General features: G+C 41.9%; 1 protein-coding gene across 6 annotated transcripts in view; it reads right to left on the minus strand.

Annotated features, from left to right (window-relative positions):
• CARMIL1 (capping protein regulator and myosin 1 linker 1) overlaps positions 1-18774 on the minus strand; it is a 193889-nt gene that overhangs the window by 173815 nt on the left and 1300 nt on the right. For all 6 annotated transcript variants that reach the window (XM_057414782.1, XM_057414781.1, XM_057414777.1 and 3 more), the window contains exon 2: positions 15942-16039. In XM_057414782.1, the coding sequence (XP_057270765.1) occupies positions 15942-16039 (98 nt within the window). The remainder of the gene's footprint in view (positions 1-15941; positions 16040-18774) is intronic.

Below are 18774 nucleotides of genomic sequence, written 5' to 3' on the forward strand. Positions count from 1 at the left end.
TGTTTGTTGCTCTCAAATCATCATAAACTTAAATAAAAAACCTTTAACACTGGATGTCTAAACTGAGTTACTTTAAAATTAAAACTTAAGAAAGCTTAAACCCTTGCACCTCATGTCAGGGAAGCACACCTTTCAGTTTTATGCTCTGCGCATGTTATTCATGGGGACTGCATAGCAGGTACATTAATACAGAAGTACAGAATGTTCATACATATGGTATGAACATCCATTTTTAGGTAGACCTAATATATTATTAGATCTCCATAGGAATTTTCAAATACATGGGATAGTCTTGTTTCTGTTTTCAGCAAAAATCTAGCACTTTAATTTTACACAACTACACAGCTTAGAGACCAGAATGGAAAGGATCCACCATCCTGTTAAGCAGTCTAGCCGGAAGAGCACTTCAGTAGAAAATAGAAATACACAGTATTTGCATTTAAAAAAAAAAATTAATAACCCTTCTAGACTCTCAGTGGAGGTTCTTGGGTACAGCCACAGGGAAAGGGATTTTATAGCACTTGTCAAGCAGAAAGTATGCATTTAATAATGAATAAACGACGCAGATAAAGCTACAAGAACTCAGCAGCACAGAAGGTGAACCAGGCTATGGTATTTCACAGCAAGTGTTGACAGAGGAGTGTGCCCAGGCTGAAACAAATGGGCACTGCAGAATCTGCAGATGCACTCGCTGTCTGGGAAAAAAACACACATTTAGGAACTGAAAATCATTGTGATGCAAGAGGCAGCATGCTGGGCTCAGAAGATTTGATTTTACTGCCTCTTCTTTCAAGTTACTCCACTGACCTTAAAATAAGAACGTAACATAATAATCTCTGAAATGTATATAATCTACATGAAATATATTAGGCAATATATAACAAACTAGCTCTTTCAGTTACAGACCCATCTCAAGCATCAGTGTGTGCAACATTACATGCACTGGTACAGATTCATGGGAGGGGTGATGATTAAACACACGTAAAAGCTCAACGTTCATTTTACGCATGAACTCTGCCTACAGGAACGGAAGAACATCAATATCCCCATTACAGAAAAGCAACCCTACCATACAGTTGTACAGTGATAACTGCAAACCACTATGAATTTTTACCTCCATGTAATGCTAAAATCAGCTCAGGACAGATTTTCCATTACAGGGGAATTAGAAAAAAAAGGGAGGGAGAAAAGGACTATTTTTCTTACAGTAGCAGCTTAATGCTACTGCCAGAGGCTACTGTAACCCAGATACTAAATTTCCTCATGTCAATGCAGTCACAATGCCCTGAGCATTAACCTAATGCTTAGCCTGACTGGCCTGGCTCCACCACGCACCAACAGATCCACTAATCCTCAGGCTGTGCAAGAAATTCTGAACAAGGCAATCCAATCCTCTCTTCACCCTGCAAATGTGGGGTTCAAAAGCCACCTGGGAGTGCTCTATACTTAGACCACGAGGGATTACAGCTAGGAAACCAAATCAGGTTTTGGTCACATCTTAAGTAGGTACCATTCAACATAACTGAACAGATGGGTTATTCAGAAATCCTAAAAATACAACAGATCTGTGTTAAATGGATTTCTACCACCCAAGTTTAAATGACGTAGCAAGAAAAATTCCACCTGACCACGTGTGGTTTTTGTTTGTTCTCTTAGACAATGCCATCAGATTATCCAAAGGTCAATTAAGAAAACCTCTCTGCCCCCTGAGGGAGGGTCATTCAATACCCATGCACATGAAGTCAATTACACAACTTTGTGTCCTTCAAAACACTAGGTGGCAACAACCACAATGTACAAACAACCCTGATGGCTTCCCCGAAGATGCATCTGGACCCTACACACTTACAGATTCTCTCAACATGTTTTATTACATTAAGTCTTAATTCACTGGACCCCAAGCCTAACATATAGTTTGAAACAGTACTGTGGGAAAGCAGAGCAACATCCATGCAGTGCAGCAGGTCTCTCATGTACACTTCTGCAGTCCTCTTGTCAATTTGCTTCAATTACCATAAGCATATTCCTACAGAAATAAAACCGATGCGATTTGTGATACTGCAGCAACTTTCTTTCAAGGGGGTAACTGCAACAGCATAAATAAATAAATGGATGAAAATAACACCTTTTGCCAAAGGGTCTCAAAGCCCAGTGAGATTGGTGCAGTATTTGTAACAAATCCCTCTGCCTGGACCATAGAAAATACACTTCAAGAGAACACAAAAACACAAGAACAACTAAGGCAGCTTGCTTAATTCCTGCCAGGCTTCCAACTGAGAGTCTCATGTCTCTGCCAGCTCTTCCTCTTTATGTTCCAGGAAAGCTGCTATTCTCACTTTAGAAACAGTGACACAGGGAGGTGGAAAAAGTTCTGCAAGGATGTATATCCCCTTTTGCATAAAATGAGGGTTTTTTTACAAGTATTATCAATAAAACCAAAAAATTAGCAGGTGAAGATGACTTGGGAAAACATTTCTGAGGCTAGGACCTCACAGAATGAGTACAGCGAAATGGATGTGGTAGGAGCACGCAGTGCCTGCGATGTAACTCCTCTATTCTTGTTCATTGGTGCAACGAAAGCAGCAGTACAGTGAGTGAAACCCTCCCTCATATCATTTTCTGATGTCGAGCAGCACCGTGCAAATTCATGCATCTGGCAAGAGAGAAGTCTAACATCACAGAAGAAACTGTGCAGAGACACCTCCCCTTCCAGCGCAGTGCAGCCTCTTCCAGTTCCCTGGAGCTCTGGCACACAAACAAGGTTGCACAAGGAATGGCCACAATGCCACACTGTGAACTTGAAGTCCACAGGCTGCTCCACAGCACAGCTTTCTTTGCAGCACATCTCGAGGTACAAGCATGATAGCATCCCTCCTCTCATTAGGATCTAAGCTACCCTGACACTACAGTACATTTATTCAGAGGCAGAGAGCATTACCACCAGGCAGCTCTGGCTTCTGAGAAGGCAGCACCTCAGAAGGCAGAGGAAAGGAGGTCCATAGCACTCTGTGTCACTAACCCCTTCGTGCAAACTTTATGCTGCTCCTGGCTGAAAGGAGAGGCACCATCACCACCATACAAGTTGCATCCTAAACAGCAGTAGAGGGCTGGAGTAGTTAAAGAGGTGCAACGGGAGGCTGAGAAGCAGACTTGCCAGTGTTCCTTCAACTACACGTATGTCCTCAAGACCAGCCGTGATACCAAACAATTGTCTGCAATATTTTCTTTATAATGGGAGTCAACAGACACTCCAAAAAGGAACAAAAAAAAAAAAAAAAGGACTACTCTAAAATAGAAGAATAATGTATTTTGGGCGGACTTAACCACTCAGGCTGAACAAAGACCTACTAAAATTACATTAAGGCTACATTGTGATAAATTAATACCATACAAAAAACTGCAGGATTTTAATTTCACACAATTTCACGCACATACAAACAACAGTAGATCCATCTAACAGTGTTACAGGAAATACTTTAAAAGGATAGCATTACACTGGAAACATCACATGAAACTAACCCTTCTTTAGGTTTTGTACATTTTGCTGAATGTTCTCAAACTATTTAAAAGGGAAAAATATATTTCCAAGGCTTACAATAAGCATTTACTAAGTTTAAGAAAACTCTGCCAGCTGACAAAAGGTCACTGTTTAACAATGAGAGGGCAAAAAGACATTGTGTTTTCAGTGTTGGCATCAATCCTGCAACTACCTAAAGTCTTTTGAATTTGAATACGCAGCTCTTAGGAGTTGAGACCTGCACACTTTACCATTTTCAGCAGTATTCAGTGCAGGCAAGAAAACAAAACCAGCATACAACTGAAACAAAACATAAGTCCCTGCTGCGTTAAACCACTCCTGAAGACTTCTCTCAGCATTTGGCTAAAGACTGAACATAACACTTTTCTCTAGATAACTAGTTTTTCCAAGCTTTCATCGACGTACGTACACAGAAGCCTAAATCAGCCTTCAGCTTCTCCTGCAGTTTGCCTACATGGTATAGCTAAGCAAGAAAACAGAAAAGTGGATATGAAATAATTTGTGAAGGAAGTAGTAGAGATTACATAAGATACAGTAAAATTTATTGAAAACTGACAGAATTGTGAAATCTCTTAGAAGATGCCTTCCCAAAGCAAAGAGAAAACTATCAAAATAGGGAACATAGCATTGTATTCACAGACAAAACCTTCTAAAGCTATTTTATAGAATCATAGAACCATAGAATAGTTAGGGGTGGAAAGGACCTTAAGATCATCTAGTTCCAACCCCTCTGCCATGGGCAGGGACACCTCACACTAAACCATGTCACCCAAGGCCTCGTCCAACCTGGTCTTGAACACCACCAGGGATGGAGCATTCACAACCTCCCTGGGCAACCCATTCTAGTGCCTCACCACCCTCACAGGAAAGAATCCTTAAATCTAAAATTCCCCTGTGTAAGTTTTAACCCATTACCCCTTGTCCTATCATTACAGTCCCTAATGAAGAGTCCCTCCCCAGCATACTTATAAGCCACCTTCAGATACTGGAAGGCTGCTATGAGGTCTCCACACAGCCTTCTCTTCTCCAGGATGAACAGCCCCAACTTTCTCAGCCAATCTTCATATGGGAGGTGCTCCAGTCCCCTGATCATCCTCGTGGCCCTCCTCTGGACTTGTTCCAACAGTTCCATGTCCTTTTTATGTTGAGGACACCAGAACTGCACACAATACTCCAAGTGAGGTCTCACAAGAGCAGAGTAAAGGGGCAGGATCACCTCCTTTGGCCTGCTGGTCATGCTGCTTTTGATGTAGCCCAGGATACGGTTGGCTTTCTGGGCTGCGAGCGCACACTGCAGCTGGCTCATGTTCATTTTCTCATCGACCTGCACCCCCAAGTCTTCTCCGCAGGGCTGCTCTGAATCTCTTCTCTGCCCAACCTGTAGCTGTGCCTGGGATTGCTCCGACCCAGATATAGGACCTTGCACTTGGCATGGTTAAACCTCATGAGGTTGGCATCAGCCCACCTCACAAGCGTGTCAAGGTCCCTCTGGATGGCATTCCTTCCCTCCAGCATTATCAACCGAACCACACAGCTTGGTGTCATCGGCAAACTTGCTGAGGGCGCACTCAATCCCACTGTCCATGTCAGCGGCGAAGATGTTGAACAAGACCGGTGCCAACACCGATCCCTGAGGGACACCACTCGTTACTAGTCTCCAGCCAGACATTGAGCCATTGACCACAACTCTGTGTATGCAGCCATCCAGCCAGTTCTTTATCCACCGAGTGGTCCATCCATCAAATTGATGTCTCTCCAATTTAGAGACAAGGATGTCGTGTGGGACAGTGTTGAACGCTTTACACAAGTCCAGGTAGATGACATCAACTGCTCTACCCCTGTCCATCAGTTCTGTAGCCCCATCATAGAAGGCCACCAAATTGGTCAGGCAGGATTTCCCCTTAGTGAAGCCATGCTGGCTGTCACCAAGCACCTTGTTGTTTTTCATGTGCCTTAGCATACCTTCCAGGAGAATCTGCTCCAAGATTTTGCCAGGCAAAATTTTACAGTCTTCTAGACTGCTCTGGCACATCAGGTAATTGCATTTAAATTGCCATGTTATACTACAGTTCTTTACTTGGTTCATTTTCACTTTTTCTTCTTTCTTCAGCCCAACATCTCACCTACCTAGAGACCAATACAGTTCAGTTGTGTCCATCCTAATGGCTTGCTTCCCCTCAGGACAAGCATCATTTGCACAGCATTCTGTTGAGATGCTAGAAGCTGTTTTGGGCTTTGTTTGGTTTTAACCAAAGAAAGCAGCTTTGAGAAAGGTAGAAAGAACCTAAAGCCAGATTATACTAACAGCTCCGTAATACCCAGCATGAACCAAACTGCTTCCACCACACAAATAACAGCTCTAGCACAGATTTTTATGAAATCTGAGAAGAACAAGGTAGCAGAGAACTTGGCTAGCAGGATCAAAGTCATGTACAGAATAAGTTTTATAGCAGCAATCAACATATTTTAGCATAGCAGCATTATGCTCTGTCCATCATCCGCATATTTGCATGGATACTGAAGTCTTTGGAGATATTTATATTATCTCTTTAAAGAGAAGAAACAAGTCAGGCAACACACCACTGGGAAAATGAGGACACCAGTGTGAGAAGGGGTAGAACACAAATCCTGACGGTTATCTACACATAAAAAGTTTCCTGGGATTTGCTGAAGCAGCGAAGATGGAATGACAACAAAGAGGGACACAGGTGGGAAAAGGGGCATAAAGATACCCATAGTGTATGCCACAGCTGCATACAGCATACAACAAAATGCTTCACAAAAAAAAAATGCATTTCTGCATCTTCTTGAGATAACAGAAAGCCCAAAGCCCACTGTGCTTTTCTGACACTTGCAAGGTACAAATGTGAGCAGTAACATAGTTAAGAAAACTGCTTGTTATATTCAGAATACATTTTTCATGTTACACTATTATTAATAATTTAAAAGTTACCTATTTTGGATTTGGGGTATGAATAAACTTACCAAGACAGCAGAAATTATTACTCATCAGTACCTAAGAAAGCTAGTATTTCTGCAAATATTTACTGGTAACATGGTAAACACCAGAAGAGAATATTATCAGCGAAAGTGGGCTGCACTAAAAATCCAGACATCTGTACTGATCTGCCTTCACTGCTCCCAATCTGAGGCCTCCAAGAGACCTACACTGGAGTGGAAGCTCACACGCAGGGCTGTAAGACAGTATCATCCTTAAGCACCAGGCCCAAATTTTTTCAGAGGCTCCTCTCTTAACAGGGCTTCCCCTTTATCCCTAGTTTTGTGTAAAAAGTTTCGGTCTGGCTTATGGCCTTGAGGGCAGAGAGGGAGAAGTCTTTTCATTCTAAGGCTGACCCTGAACAAACACAGAAATGCCCTGTCTCTCAGCTCAGATCAGGGTCAACAGCCATTCACCTCCCCTAATCAGATTTGAGTAAAAACTGTTCTGCAGCAGCTCTTTCACCTTCTTGTTTTCCTCCCATGCCCCAAGAACAAGTAGGTATCTGTAACTTAGCTCCTCAAAATTTCATGAAGCTCTCCAAAGGCAGTGGTTTATCAAAGTTTTAGGTGGAAGATTGCTCCACCTAAGGTTTAAGGTTTAATCAGAGACCTGAGGATGCAACACGTACCTGAAGTGCTTATTCCATAAATACATGCCTCTGGCAAGCATTGTCCAAGCACTCAGGAGCACGAAATGGAAATGGCTTGCTCTGAGCGACCTCAGGCTCCTAACCACTGACTGTTAGAGTTCTCCCAGACACCACAACCACATCGCTGCCCACTTCACAGGCAGCACACTGCTAACTGCTATTTTAACTGTGGAAAGGGGGAAGAAATTAAATCTAGTTATCAACCTACCTAAATCCTAACACAAAAGTAGATCCAGACTCTCCCCTTCCGCTTTCCATACCCACATGCACACTTGTTGAAGCTCATCCTGCTGTCACACAGGCCTTCCACTGTGCACGGAGATACAAATGCCACTTGTCAGATAAGGGAATAAGCTGCAACATGTCCACCACCCAGAAGTCCAACCACAAGTTTAGGGTTTTTTTTTTCTTGTTTTTGTCTTCAAATAAAGGTCACTTTGCAAAGAAGATCCAGAAACACAACCTGTCCAAGGGAGAGCTGCTCCTCACTTGCTCACGGTTTCTATCCTGTGGGCACCTTTGCAATAGCCTCAGAGGATACGTGGACCTTTCAATTTGTATTTGTTCAGAGGGGTGAGCACTGTTAGGATTCATTTGCAAAGCCCCCTGAAGAGTAACTGTAATATGACAATGAGCAAATATTGCTTGGCTGTGAAGGGGGAGAAGCCTTCCCCTTTGCTAAAACTCCACCTACCGGTTGCTCCCCCCAGAGCTGCTGGCCTGGTCCTTATGGGGCCAGGCAGCCACCTCTCCCACACTCCCCACCAGCAATGTGACTTCTTGTTCAAACTTTGTACCAACCAGCAGAAACTTGTTTTGTTTTGCTAACATTAACATCGCATCCTGCAGCTATTTGGACCTTATTCTGCAACCTCTACTCGCCAAGCCAGGGTAGCTCTTCCTTCATCCAGCAGGGCAAGTAATTTGGTTAGGTCTGTTTCAGAAGCACTGGGTTATCAGACTCTGGCTCTCATAATTAAATTTTCATCGTAATAGTTTTTCATCTTAAATAATCAAATTAGGGAAGCCATCATTAACAAAAAGCTGTCACTCATGAGTTGCCACAGAATGGGTGTTCTGGAAACAGGGAGAGACAGGAACAAGGGCAGAAATCAGCTTGGGGACCATCATTCTAACCCACGTTAGGGACTCTGGTAGCAATATGAAGCACAGCTAGCAGCAGTTATAGTTCAAGAGTAATTTTACATCCTGGCCCTGTAATTATTTTACACAGAATTAAATTACCACCATCTTGAGAAAAAAATGAAGCAGAATTGCAAGTGATCCAAAGTAACTATTTTAATAATCAGACAAATCAGTAAGGCTCACCAATTTCACACCACAACAATGGTTGGAGACAAGGGGCTCTGAGCAACAGGAAGCATTTTTCACAGTATGCAGCACTAACTTTTGAATTAGCAGCCCTTGTGGCCTCTTAAGCTTACAGTGTGCTCCTCCACACCACTTACATGAAGTGAAACACATTCCCTGTGCAAAAAAAGTCTTTTCTTAGAATAAGTATCTTCAGGCAGACAAAACAAGCCATACAAGGAAAAAATATAAAAAAAGGAAAAGAAAGCCACCAGTAAATACGGACAACGTTTTTGCATTTATGTTGGTCTACCAAAGAACACATATTCTGTTCCTTGGGTAAAAGAAAAACAAAAAGCCGTCAGTGGAGAAGAGTGACTGAGACAAGAAGTTGACCCTAATGCTCATCTTCTATTTTTTATTTCCAGCTTTTGAGAAATTACATGCAATAGTCTTCAGCCACGTTCATGCAGTTTTCAACATAAACCCTTGCTTAGGAGAGCTCCATTTCACAAATAACAGTGGCAAGAGGCAGGCCGTCTACAAACAAAAGTAGATTAGCAAACCACTTTGGTACCATTATACCATTTATATATTCAGCCAAAAAAGTAGAAAGAGTGTGACATTTTAAAAATAAAAATTTAAAAAAAAAAAAGAACAACACACACAACTGGTTTTTAATTGATCCCATGAACAATTCAGAGCCACAGTGTATTCCTGCCTTCCACCACTCCTTTTCCCCTGTGAGCTGTGAACAAGAAACCAGAAGTGGCTAACAGCAAGATAATATTTACACTTCCTTCTTCCAGAGCACCGCTAAGGACAGATGCACCCACAGGTCGGTGTGCACATGCAAAGTACAGAAGACAGCACAAGGGCAGGCACCAAAAGAGAAGTTACCTTTTCTTACCTTTCCTTGCGTATACCAGTTGCCCAAAATTAAAGAAAAGGAGAGCAAGCAGCTGCCCTTCTTCTATAATGGTTATGCTACCCTCCCAAAGCGTGCAAAGAATACACTATGTTCTTTGATGAGCAAGAAATCATCCAGTCAGACCTGCACTTAAAAGGACACAAAAGAGCCAGGATTGCAGAAAAATGTACATTTTGCCTGGGTAGCCAGAGAAAGAGGACTGTTTCTGTTTGGTCAAAGGCCAATTTCATTAAGCAATTAGATTAGATCTTACCCTTAATGCAGACAAACCTAAGGGGAAGAAGCCTCAGAGTTTATATCCCAAAAAGTGTGTCAACACCGATATAAACACAAAACAAGTTTCTATCTGCAACTGATGCTTTGATTGTGGGAAATAAGGGAAAAGAAAAAGTGGAAGTAAGAACTGGAAAGAGAAATTGAAGGGGGGAAAAAAAATAATTCCCAACCTCACCAACCCAAAGAGGAGGGAAGCATTTCTCTCAACCTTGTTAATTCCACTGAATGCCAATTTCTCCTCACAGAAGTGGAAACATGTCAACAAAAAGGAATCCAACACCTGCATGCACTATCACAGCATCAGAATGCTAGGTCCGGCATTCCCACCAGTAAAAAGTAACCCTACAGATCGATATACAACATAAATATAGATTTCAGTCAAACTTGCACATCAATGAGTATTTTTTTAAATAGGTCCTATTTTGGGACCATATACAACTGCATGGCTGGATTAATAAATTCTCTTTCCAGCAGCACTCATTATTTCAGTTTTCTGTAGTAATCTTATTGGCTACAGTTCAATTGTTTTCTAAGAGGCACCTTGTAAATGTATTAAAATACATTTTCACATATAAGTACTTTTTGATTACCTCACTTCATTTAGATTTTCTGACATGAGGGATGTACCAACACCTACTTCCTTTCATCTTCATAAACACACACTTAAGATATATGTCATAACAGTCAACCTTCTGGGCAGGGAAGAGAAAACACCATTATTTTAAAAGAATGCCCATATTTAACACATTATCACACACCAGCTGTCATGATATAATGTGCAAGATTGCAAACATTTTATGTAAAACTAACCTTGGACCCCCTGTGAGCTTCATGCTTTTAGTGGTTTAATATACAAGTACATATTTTTTAAGGCAAGACATTTGCACCTAGAGAAATTCATCTATTTGAAAATAATGTCATGGATGGATCATGACAGAAGATGAGCAACGGGAAACCAACACCAAAGCTTTTAATCCCAAAATACTTTTGGCAATGCAAAACATTATTTCTGCCTCCACCTGGAGACTGCCACCCTTATAGCTGAACAGGCACTGCAGCTCACACAGGCTTTCCTCAGCTGCTTCAGGGCAGTCAGCCAGGTTATTCAGACAGCATTCAGAAACCACATGGACAGTGCAAAACTGCTCCTTTAAAAATGAATGCAGATAGATTTTTTAAATAGAATTTCAGTCTTTGTGAGTCTTTAGAAGCAGAACATGAAATCTCACACCATGTGCACAGAACAAATATAAACCTGTTTGAGAGGAGTTGACTAAGTTTTGTTCTAAAAGCCCATGGAAACATATGTCCCAAAGAAAGTGACAGGGACATAGAGATTACTCCCAGGGAAGCCACCTGCCAAAGCAACTGTCCTGGTTCCAGAAGCACCATTGTGTTACCGTAACAAAGAGAAGAAAGTAAAAGACCTGGGGCAACAGCTTAACAGAGAATCCTCAAGGGGATTTACTAATGAAGTGCTGTTGTTCACTACATCACATCACACTACTTCATGCCCTTAAGGTTAGGAAGACATTACAAAAAAAAAAAAAAAACCACAACAATCACAACAAAAACACAATCAACCCAAAAATATAGCAAAAAAACAGACCAGCCATACAGAGAGCATGGTCTCCTGCAACATTTTCTTGTCCTTAATGTCTAAAATAAAACTATTTTGGAAAGGAAAACTAATTTCAAAGGCAATTAGTCTAGGAGTATTCTCTTTCATTAACAGGAAAGAAAGAAAAAAGTAAGAGGAATCCTGAATTCTGGTCATGAGCCACTCCCGAAAACATCAGTATTTCATAAGGAGTTGGTCCGATGTATTTAACATCTTGCTTTTGTCTTACAATTTTACCTGTCATTGCTACTAATTACAATAAATCTGATAGAAAGAAACCGCAATGGGAAATACTCAGCAAAATGCTGAGTATTTGTACAGATTGTACAAAACGCTGAGTATTGTACAGATACCTTGGCTATTTTGAGGGTGAAAAAGCAGCACCACAAACACTGAAAGCAAGAAACTTAGTTTTCCAGTGGTGTTTGTCTGAAGGCAAGGCCTGAGGCCTCTGGTTTAAAAAAAAAAGGCCAAGACAAAACACTGAAATCTTTCTGGTGGACAGGACATTCTGACTGATCCGTTATCTTGCCAAAATGAGGCCCTTATGAGAGGGAGTAGGTGTCAAGTTTCTCTTCTTTTTCTGCCTGCCTTTCCCCAGCGCCCCATTTCGACTGAGACCTCTACATACCCATCAGCTTAAGCTGAAACTGGAGAGAAGGTCAGAGTCTTCAGTGTGAGAAAGGCACACAGCAGCCACTCTGCATGATGCCTTAAGCCTTGACCTTGTAAGAAAACAGCTTTAAACAAAACAATCCCAGGAAACCAAAGCAATCCTTGACTGATTACAAAATAGTGATATCTTTATCTATTTTAACCCAATAAGACTATTGTTGTGAGAACCACATTGAAGCCCAGCGCAGTAGTACTCTGCCTCTGGCTCGAAGGTCACATGGAACCAGCTAGGGCAGCCTGCCCCAGGGCCCTGCCTCAGTTTGGCTGTCTGCACCCAATGTGGCACAAGTATGTGACCAAAAACCTGGGAGACACCTTGACCAGAGCTCCCCATATTGCTCCAGAGCTCCAGCACTCAGCCCCAGCCTGAGCAATCCCTGTGCTTGGTCATTTTCCTGCCTGAGCCTGCCTCGCAAACCCAACTGCCTGGCTTGACCTCGGCTCTGCCGCAGCTCTAAGGCTGCCCCCAGCCACCACCCCTGGTCCTGCTGCCTGCCTTGCTGGTGCATGGTGGTACTGCCAGCACCCCTTGCCCATGGGGCAGCAATTCCTCATCAGCGTGTCACCTGAAAAGTTCCTCACCTTACCTAACAGCAGATTTGCCCTGCTATCAAGATGACTTGGATAGAGCTGGAGTTTGACCCTAATTGTGTGAGGACTGACCTGCCCACTCAAGCTGGTTATTGCCTTTTTAGGGTTGGGCACCCGCTTGCTGCCTGACCACCCAAGACCTGGTACCAACAGACCAGAGGCAGTTGAGCAGCTCACTGTGTTTACCAGTTTGCATCATTATGACTAACTGAATAACTAAGCAACTGCAGATTGAGAATACTAAGGCAGCAAACTCATTGTGCAGACTGAAAAAGTCTGGTTTACATCAAAATTCCTAGTCATAATTTCCAAACTTTGGCACTGAAAGCTGAGATCCTAAAGCACCTTAAGGCAAGCATGGATTTCATCTACCAATTTCACCAGTTCAACATTAGGACCATATTTCAAGCAACAGCAGGGGTTTTCCACTGTTTCATCTTTACTCTCAGATTCCAATTTCTATCTTAACTATCAGAGGAATTTCCTATAGCAGAGTGACTTAAGTAGATGGTTATATTCATATTCTAGTACTCTACACCTTGAACAGACTATGAACAACAGGACTAGAGGTCAAGTGATTTCCTAGGCACCTGCCAAGTGCAGTCATTTTTAAATAATCTCCCTTTCTCAAATTGGTACTGATTTTGCTCAAATTTCCTAGAAATGAAGAACGAGAGATCATTCAATTAAAGCACAGATGTGGGTATTAGGGCTCAGTGCCAGCCTCTGAGATCAACCTCCTCTAAAACCTTGAGCAATTTCACCATGGCTCTGGGGTTGGCTAGCCTGACAGCAACTGGTATTTTCTCCTTATTAAGTGCTGGACCCAACGAATGCTACCTAATCTGCTTACAAACTCCCAACTACTAATAAAATTTAAACCAAAATCTTGAAACAATTCATTGCTACACGTGCACTCAAGAGACCATTCTCAAACGATTAACATCTCAAAACCAAGCTCTCAGGAGTCAAGGAGTGCTGGCATGAACACTGCCCATGCAATCACATTTGATCCCTCTGGTGCATACACTTAAGGATATAGTCTTTAATTACTGAATTGCCTTTGCTGCCAACACTTAATTCAGCATTCAGTTTGACATGCTTACCCAAGGCACAGTAATTCAAGCATTCAGTTTTACCTGCCCTGGTCAGAATGCAACCATATGCGTTATTTACTGAATATTGTGAAGTCTCAGCTTGGAGTACAAAAAAAATCTTAATTTTGTCAGTAGCTTTCCTATGGCATTTAGTATTAAGCATCTGCATCTCTCTGAAGCAATGTTATTTGTTTTCAGCATCACTCTGGAGGGGAGGAGGGTACATCTCCTCTACTTCACAGATCAAAAATGAGTATGTAGACACAGCAAGGCCAAAAAGTCTCCACTAATTTATGGCAACTTAAGGTGTCACTGGTGTCATTTTTTCAGAGCACTCTGCATTTCAGAGAACTCTGAATCCCCAGAAGGAGCCACAGCCTCCACTGGCCCTGCCACAGCAGATAGCACTCAGCACTTCTGCAACAAAACAAAAAAAAAAAAAAACAAAACCAAAACAAACAAAAAAAAACCAAACCCAAACCCACATAAAGATACACATGCAATTAGAGAAACACTTAAAAAAGATGCCATAGTGGTTTGTGAAGCTTCACACAGGGCAGTTTTCTTCTGTGGTAGAAGAAGACACAAAATCCAACCCAAGCAGTCAGCAGTCAATTTTTCTGACCATGAAAACTTCCCCCCCTACACCTCCCCAATATAAGTCCCCTGCATTTTTGTATCATGGAGCCATTTGTTCTTCCAGACAACATCCCCTTCAGCAATTCATCCCCATGAAAGACTTATCCTCTGCACTGAAGACAGTGTGCATGCACACACATAAGAAGTGCTCACTAACTTGTGAACACCTTAAAAATGCGTCTCTCTTGCAGTACCTCTTCAGTCATCAAAGGTTAAAGTCCCCCACCTGAGAGCTTTGGAGATTAGAGAGAGAAAAAACATGCAAGTCATCACATCTAGGCCAAGTAGTACACCCCTCAGAAACTTCACTGGCAATTCGAATCTCAACATTCTTTAGGTCCCATCAGGTCAGAACAGTATTGCAATATTTTCACAATATATTTCAGTATTGGTAAGAATAACAATTCTGTATAGAACAAAAAGTCAATCAAGTGCTACCACTTCAGTGAAACTGTCAGCCTTCCCTATGAACATGGCTTTTAAATAAACTGAAACAATCCATCAGCATTTACATAGTCAACCTATTTCCACCACAAGAACTGTAAATCCAGGAGCCACAAATAACATGGGTAGGTATTATGCAGAAAATACTTCAAATTCGTTAAGTAGCTGCTCTTGATGAAAAGTAGGCTATCTACAGTCTTACTGCCCAAGAATACGCAACATGTACTTTATGAAAACAATTCAGAGCTGATTAATACGTTACAGATTTTAAAGACAAAACAGAGTATCTGCATAGGCCATGTACCCAAACTTTGTAACAAGTTTTGGCAACGAAACTTTCAAATCTGCAATACATTTTTTACAGACACAAAGCACCAAATCTCAAATATCTTGCAAAATATTACAGCAGCACTGTACTTATTTGTGTTTGTTACTCTAGTTCTCCTGAGAAAGACATAGCAAAAGAACACAAAGTTCCATCTCTTTTTGCATATCCAAGTATTCAAGATAGTATGTAAGCATACCCGCTCATTACCACAGCTTGCTTCTTATCAAGAGAGGCCAGCAAAACTACTATTGAGAAAACAGGAAAGCATACTTAAGAGAGATTAATTTGACACTTTCCTCCACTACAGTTTCAGGAATGACAATGGAGGATCCCACACATTAAGCATTTCTTTTAACATGCAGATGTGTGACTTAACAGAGAGTACTAAAAAGTACGAATAGTCATTTGAGTTCAAAAAGCACAATAGTTTTACTATTCACCACCATAACAGCTTCAGAAGATTCTCAAAAGATAAATAATTCCACAGGCCTCATTTTGCATTTCTCATCCACTCAAAATTCCTACAGACGTAAACAACACCTAACCGGCAAAGGCAGCAAATTATTTTAGAAGAGGTTCTAATAATAGCTTGCTTTAACATCATCCACAACCCAATACCCTAAACTCTGAAGAAGAACTCAGTGATAAACGTGTGTTCATGTGCATGCCTTCACATCAACTTGCTGTGCAGGCTAGTGAGAAAGTACAAAAGTAAGTGATACATGTATCTTATGGCACACACAAAGTTCAAAGGAGCTTTTCTGAGGAGAATTAATGCCTTCTGAAAAGATACTGGCTTTTCCTTCACATATATAATCAGAGTCATTCTGTCATACTTACCAATACCTTGTTATCCACCTTGTCTCCCTTAGTTTCCAGCTTTACTTTTTTCTTGACCGAAATTTTGATTTTCCTCCCAATAACATCCCTGACACTTTCTGAAATGAAAGAAAATACCTTAATTAAATACCTTCAGTGTCAACATGAGAAGGAAAAAAAGGACACCTCTTTCGAGTTTTCAGGAAGACGCAGAGCTACATTGTTCAACATAGCTCAACAACACATTGTTCTTGATCGCTTGCAATCATGGAAGTCTCATGCACATTCACCAGGACTGAACACAACCTAACACAAGTACAACTTTTTTTTAAATATGTCATCTACACAATAATTTAGGTCTAATATGATAGGATTATCAATGTCATATGCCAGGATTCTAAACATAGTTCGATACTTCTTTCCAGCACTACTTAGACATCAAAAGCATTCCCAAGACAAGCCCCAGCACTGCTTAGCTCTACTCTGGGAAAAGACAACAGATTCCTCACTTGCTATTATTTGTACCTGAAAAGCTTGCTAAAGCAAATTAACTTCTTGCATTGCAAAAATTTTAGCATGTTGCTGGTATCAGGGAAGCTAAATGGGTCAGGCAAAGGAAAAGCAAGTGTTCACACATTTTGCATTCTGCGCATTTAAGCTGCAAAGCAAACCAAGCAGACTTCCAGATGCTAACACCTGACAGCTCTGCAGAGGATGCTATGGAGGGGAACACTGGTCTCAGTCCAAGTCCTAACGACAGTGTAGCCACCTCATGGTGCCAACACCAAAGTTACATTACTTGCCATAATGCCTCAATATGTATATGCATACACATGTATACACCATTCTGCCAAGTACTAAATGAACCAGCCTTTCCCCTAAACGTTTGCACCCTGGCCTGAAGGGAACTGCTAACACAGGGAACAGTGTCAGAAAGCTTATACAACTACTGACACTGATGTAACTGGGAGATAAACAGAGAAGTTCATCTAGAAGAGCCAATTTGGCACCTTCCTTAAGTTTCTCTCCCCAGCCCCCACAGAAAAGGAATGAGAAAGAAACCTTTTAAACACATTAACCTATTTCCAGCGCTACAACTGGCATCTGCCAAAGGCAAGTCTCCACCCTCCCCAGACACACACACTTTGCCCTTGCGCATGCTAAAGTTTAAAGGCTAAAATTGAAGATAATGGGCTATTCCTAAGGCTTTTAATTATAGAGCTCTTTATAGCACTTCTCTGCACAATTTGCATCTGGTAGTCAGAATACATTACAGCAAACAATACACCACTTATTAAGTCTGGACATTTAGCCCAGGCCACAGCATTCTGCCTGCAGGGCACAAGGGTGTGCAAGTCAGACATGCACTTGGTCTCCACCAGAAAGAGCTTGTCCTGAGGAATCAGCATGATTTCCCCTGGAATTTTAATTTTCATATCAGGAAACAAAAGCTCCTCGGTAGCAGCGGTTTGGCCGGCGAGAAGCCTGTCCCAAGCCATGGCAGCCCTGTGGCAGACAGCCAGCTCCCCGGGCATGGGGGGGATCCAGGCAGTCAGCTTCCTGAACAGCCAGGTAACCAAAGCCCAGGGAAAAGTCCAGCCCGATGGGAACTATTTTCCTGAGTCCTCTTCTCCCATGAGTAACCCCCAGTTCTGGATTCTCTGTTCCTGCTGAGGAACCCAGTAGCAAGCTGACCACTCAGTTTTTTTCAAGTCCTACCTCCTCACAGAAGGAAAGATAATGTGCTGTTTCTGCTACTTTATCTCTGCCTTTCAATTTCTCCTCTCCCACTAACAGCTCCAAATGACTGCATCTAGCAAGGGACTTCCTCCTGAAGAGCCGATGTGGGGAGACCTTCTTCTTCCCTTTGTTGTCCCACACAGCAGCAGTGGGAGCGACTGCAAGCCCTCAGCTCCAGGCCTCTTATTTCAACAAGCCACAGAAGTGAGAGAAAGGGCCTGGGACCCAAAATTCCAGAAAGCATCAGGATGCCAGCTCCCTCCAAATCTCTATCTGCCAGAAAGGGCTCAAAAAACTTCTTCAGAGTTTTTTCATAGATATTCTCCATGTGACTGAGGCCACTTCCTTACACATTGGGTGGCAAGTGGACTTGCAAAGTTGTTTTTCAGATTCAGAGATGGAAACATTTTAAAGCATTCATCTATTTCTGATGCTGGAGACTTCATACGTCCACACCTCAGAGGAGTGGATTCAGGTAAGCCAACAATGAGTTTTTTTGCAGACTGTGACCTATGAGACCTGACAAAGGTCACATGGGAAAAAACACAATGAAAACCACAGCTCAAACACTTCCACCCCCAGTTTAATCTACTCCTACTCCCAGTTTAATCTCCATGCTCCAATCGCTAAGTGTTAAGGCACATCCTTCCATCCTGTTCTCAAAACAAGGTTACTACAAAAAGACTATTTAAGAGGCTCAATTTTAACATGCAGACACTAAAATACTGCTAGAAATTAAACCAATCTATATTAACAGACCCACATGTCACAAAAGAGCCCTTGAAAAAGCAAGTTGGGTGCAGGGCACCAGGACTGAGGGGTAATTCTTAAAGCCAACAGACAAGGGGATGCGTGAAGATGCTCACGTTGCTCTAAACCTCACCTACAACACTAGGGCACAGCACTGACCCACAGTGAGTAACAAGTACCATGTATTAGCACCTCAAACATGCCTGGCCATTTTTAAAAAGAAATGGTTTTTTTGATCATAGCTACCCCCAGCAGCCTTCCCAGCTCATCACTTCTTGATAGTAAGCTGTAGACTAAAGCAAACCACATGGATTGCACACTAAAAGCACTGCAAAATAGAGCTGTTTTGCCTATACAGAAAAAA

Source organism: Pezoporus wallicus, unplaced genomic scaffold (assembly GCF_028554395.1).
Source record: "Pezoporus wallicus isolate ANWC-B61680 ecotype Strahan unplaced genomic scaffold, APGP_CSIRO_Pwel_v1 contig_2, whole genome shotgun sequence".
Lineage (NCBI taxonomy): Eukaryota > Metazoa > Chordata > Aves > Psittaciformes > Psittacidae > Pezoporus > Pezoporus wallicus.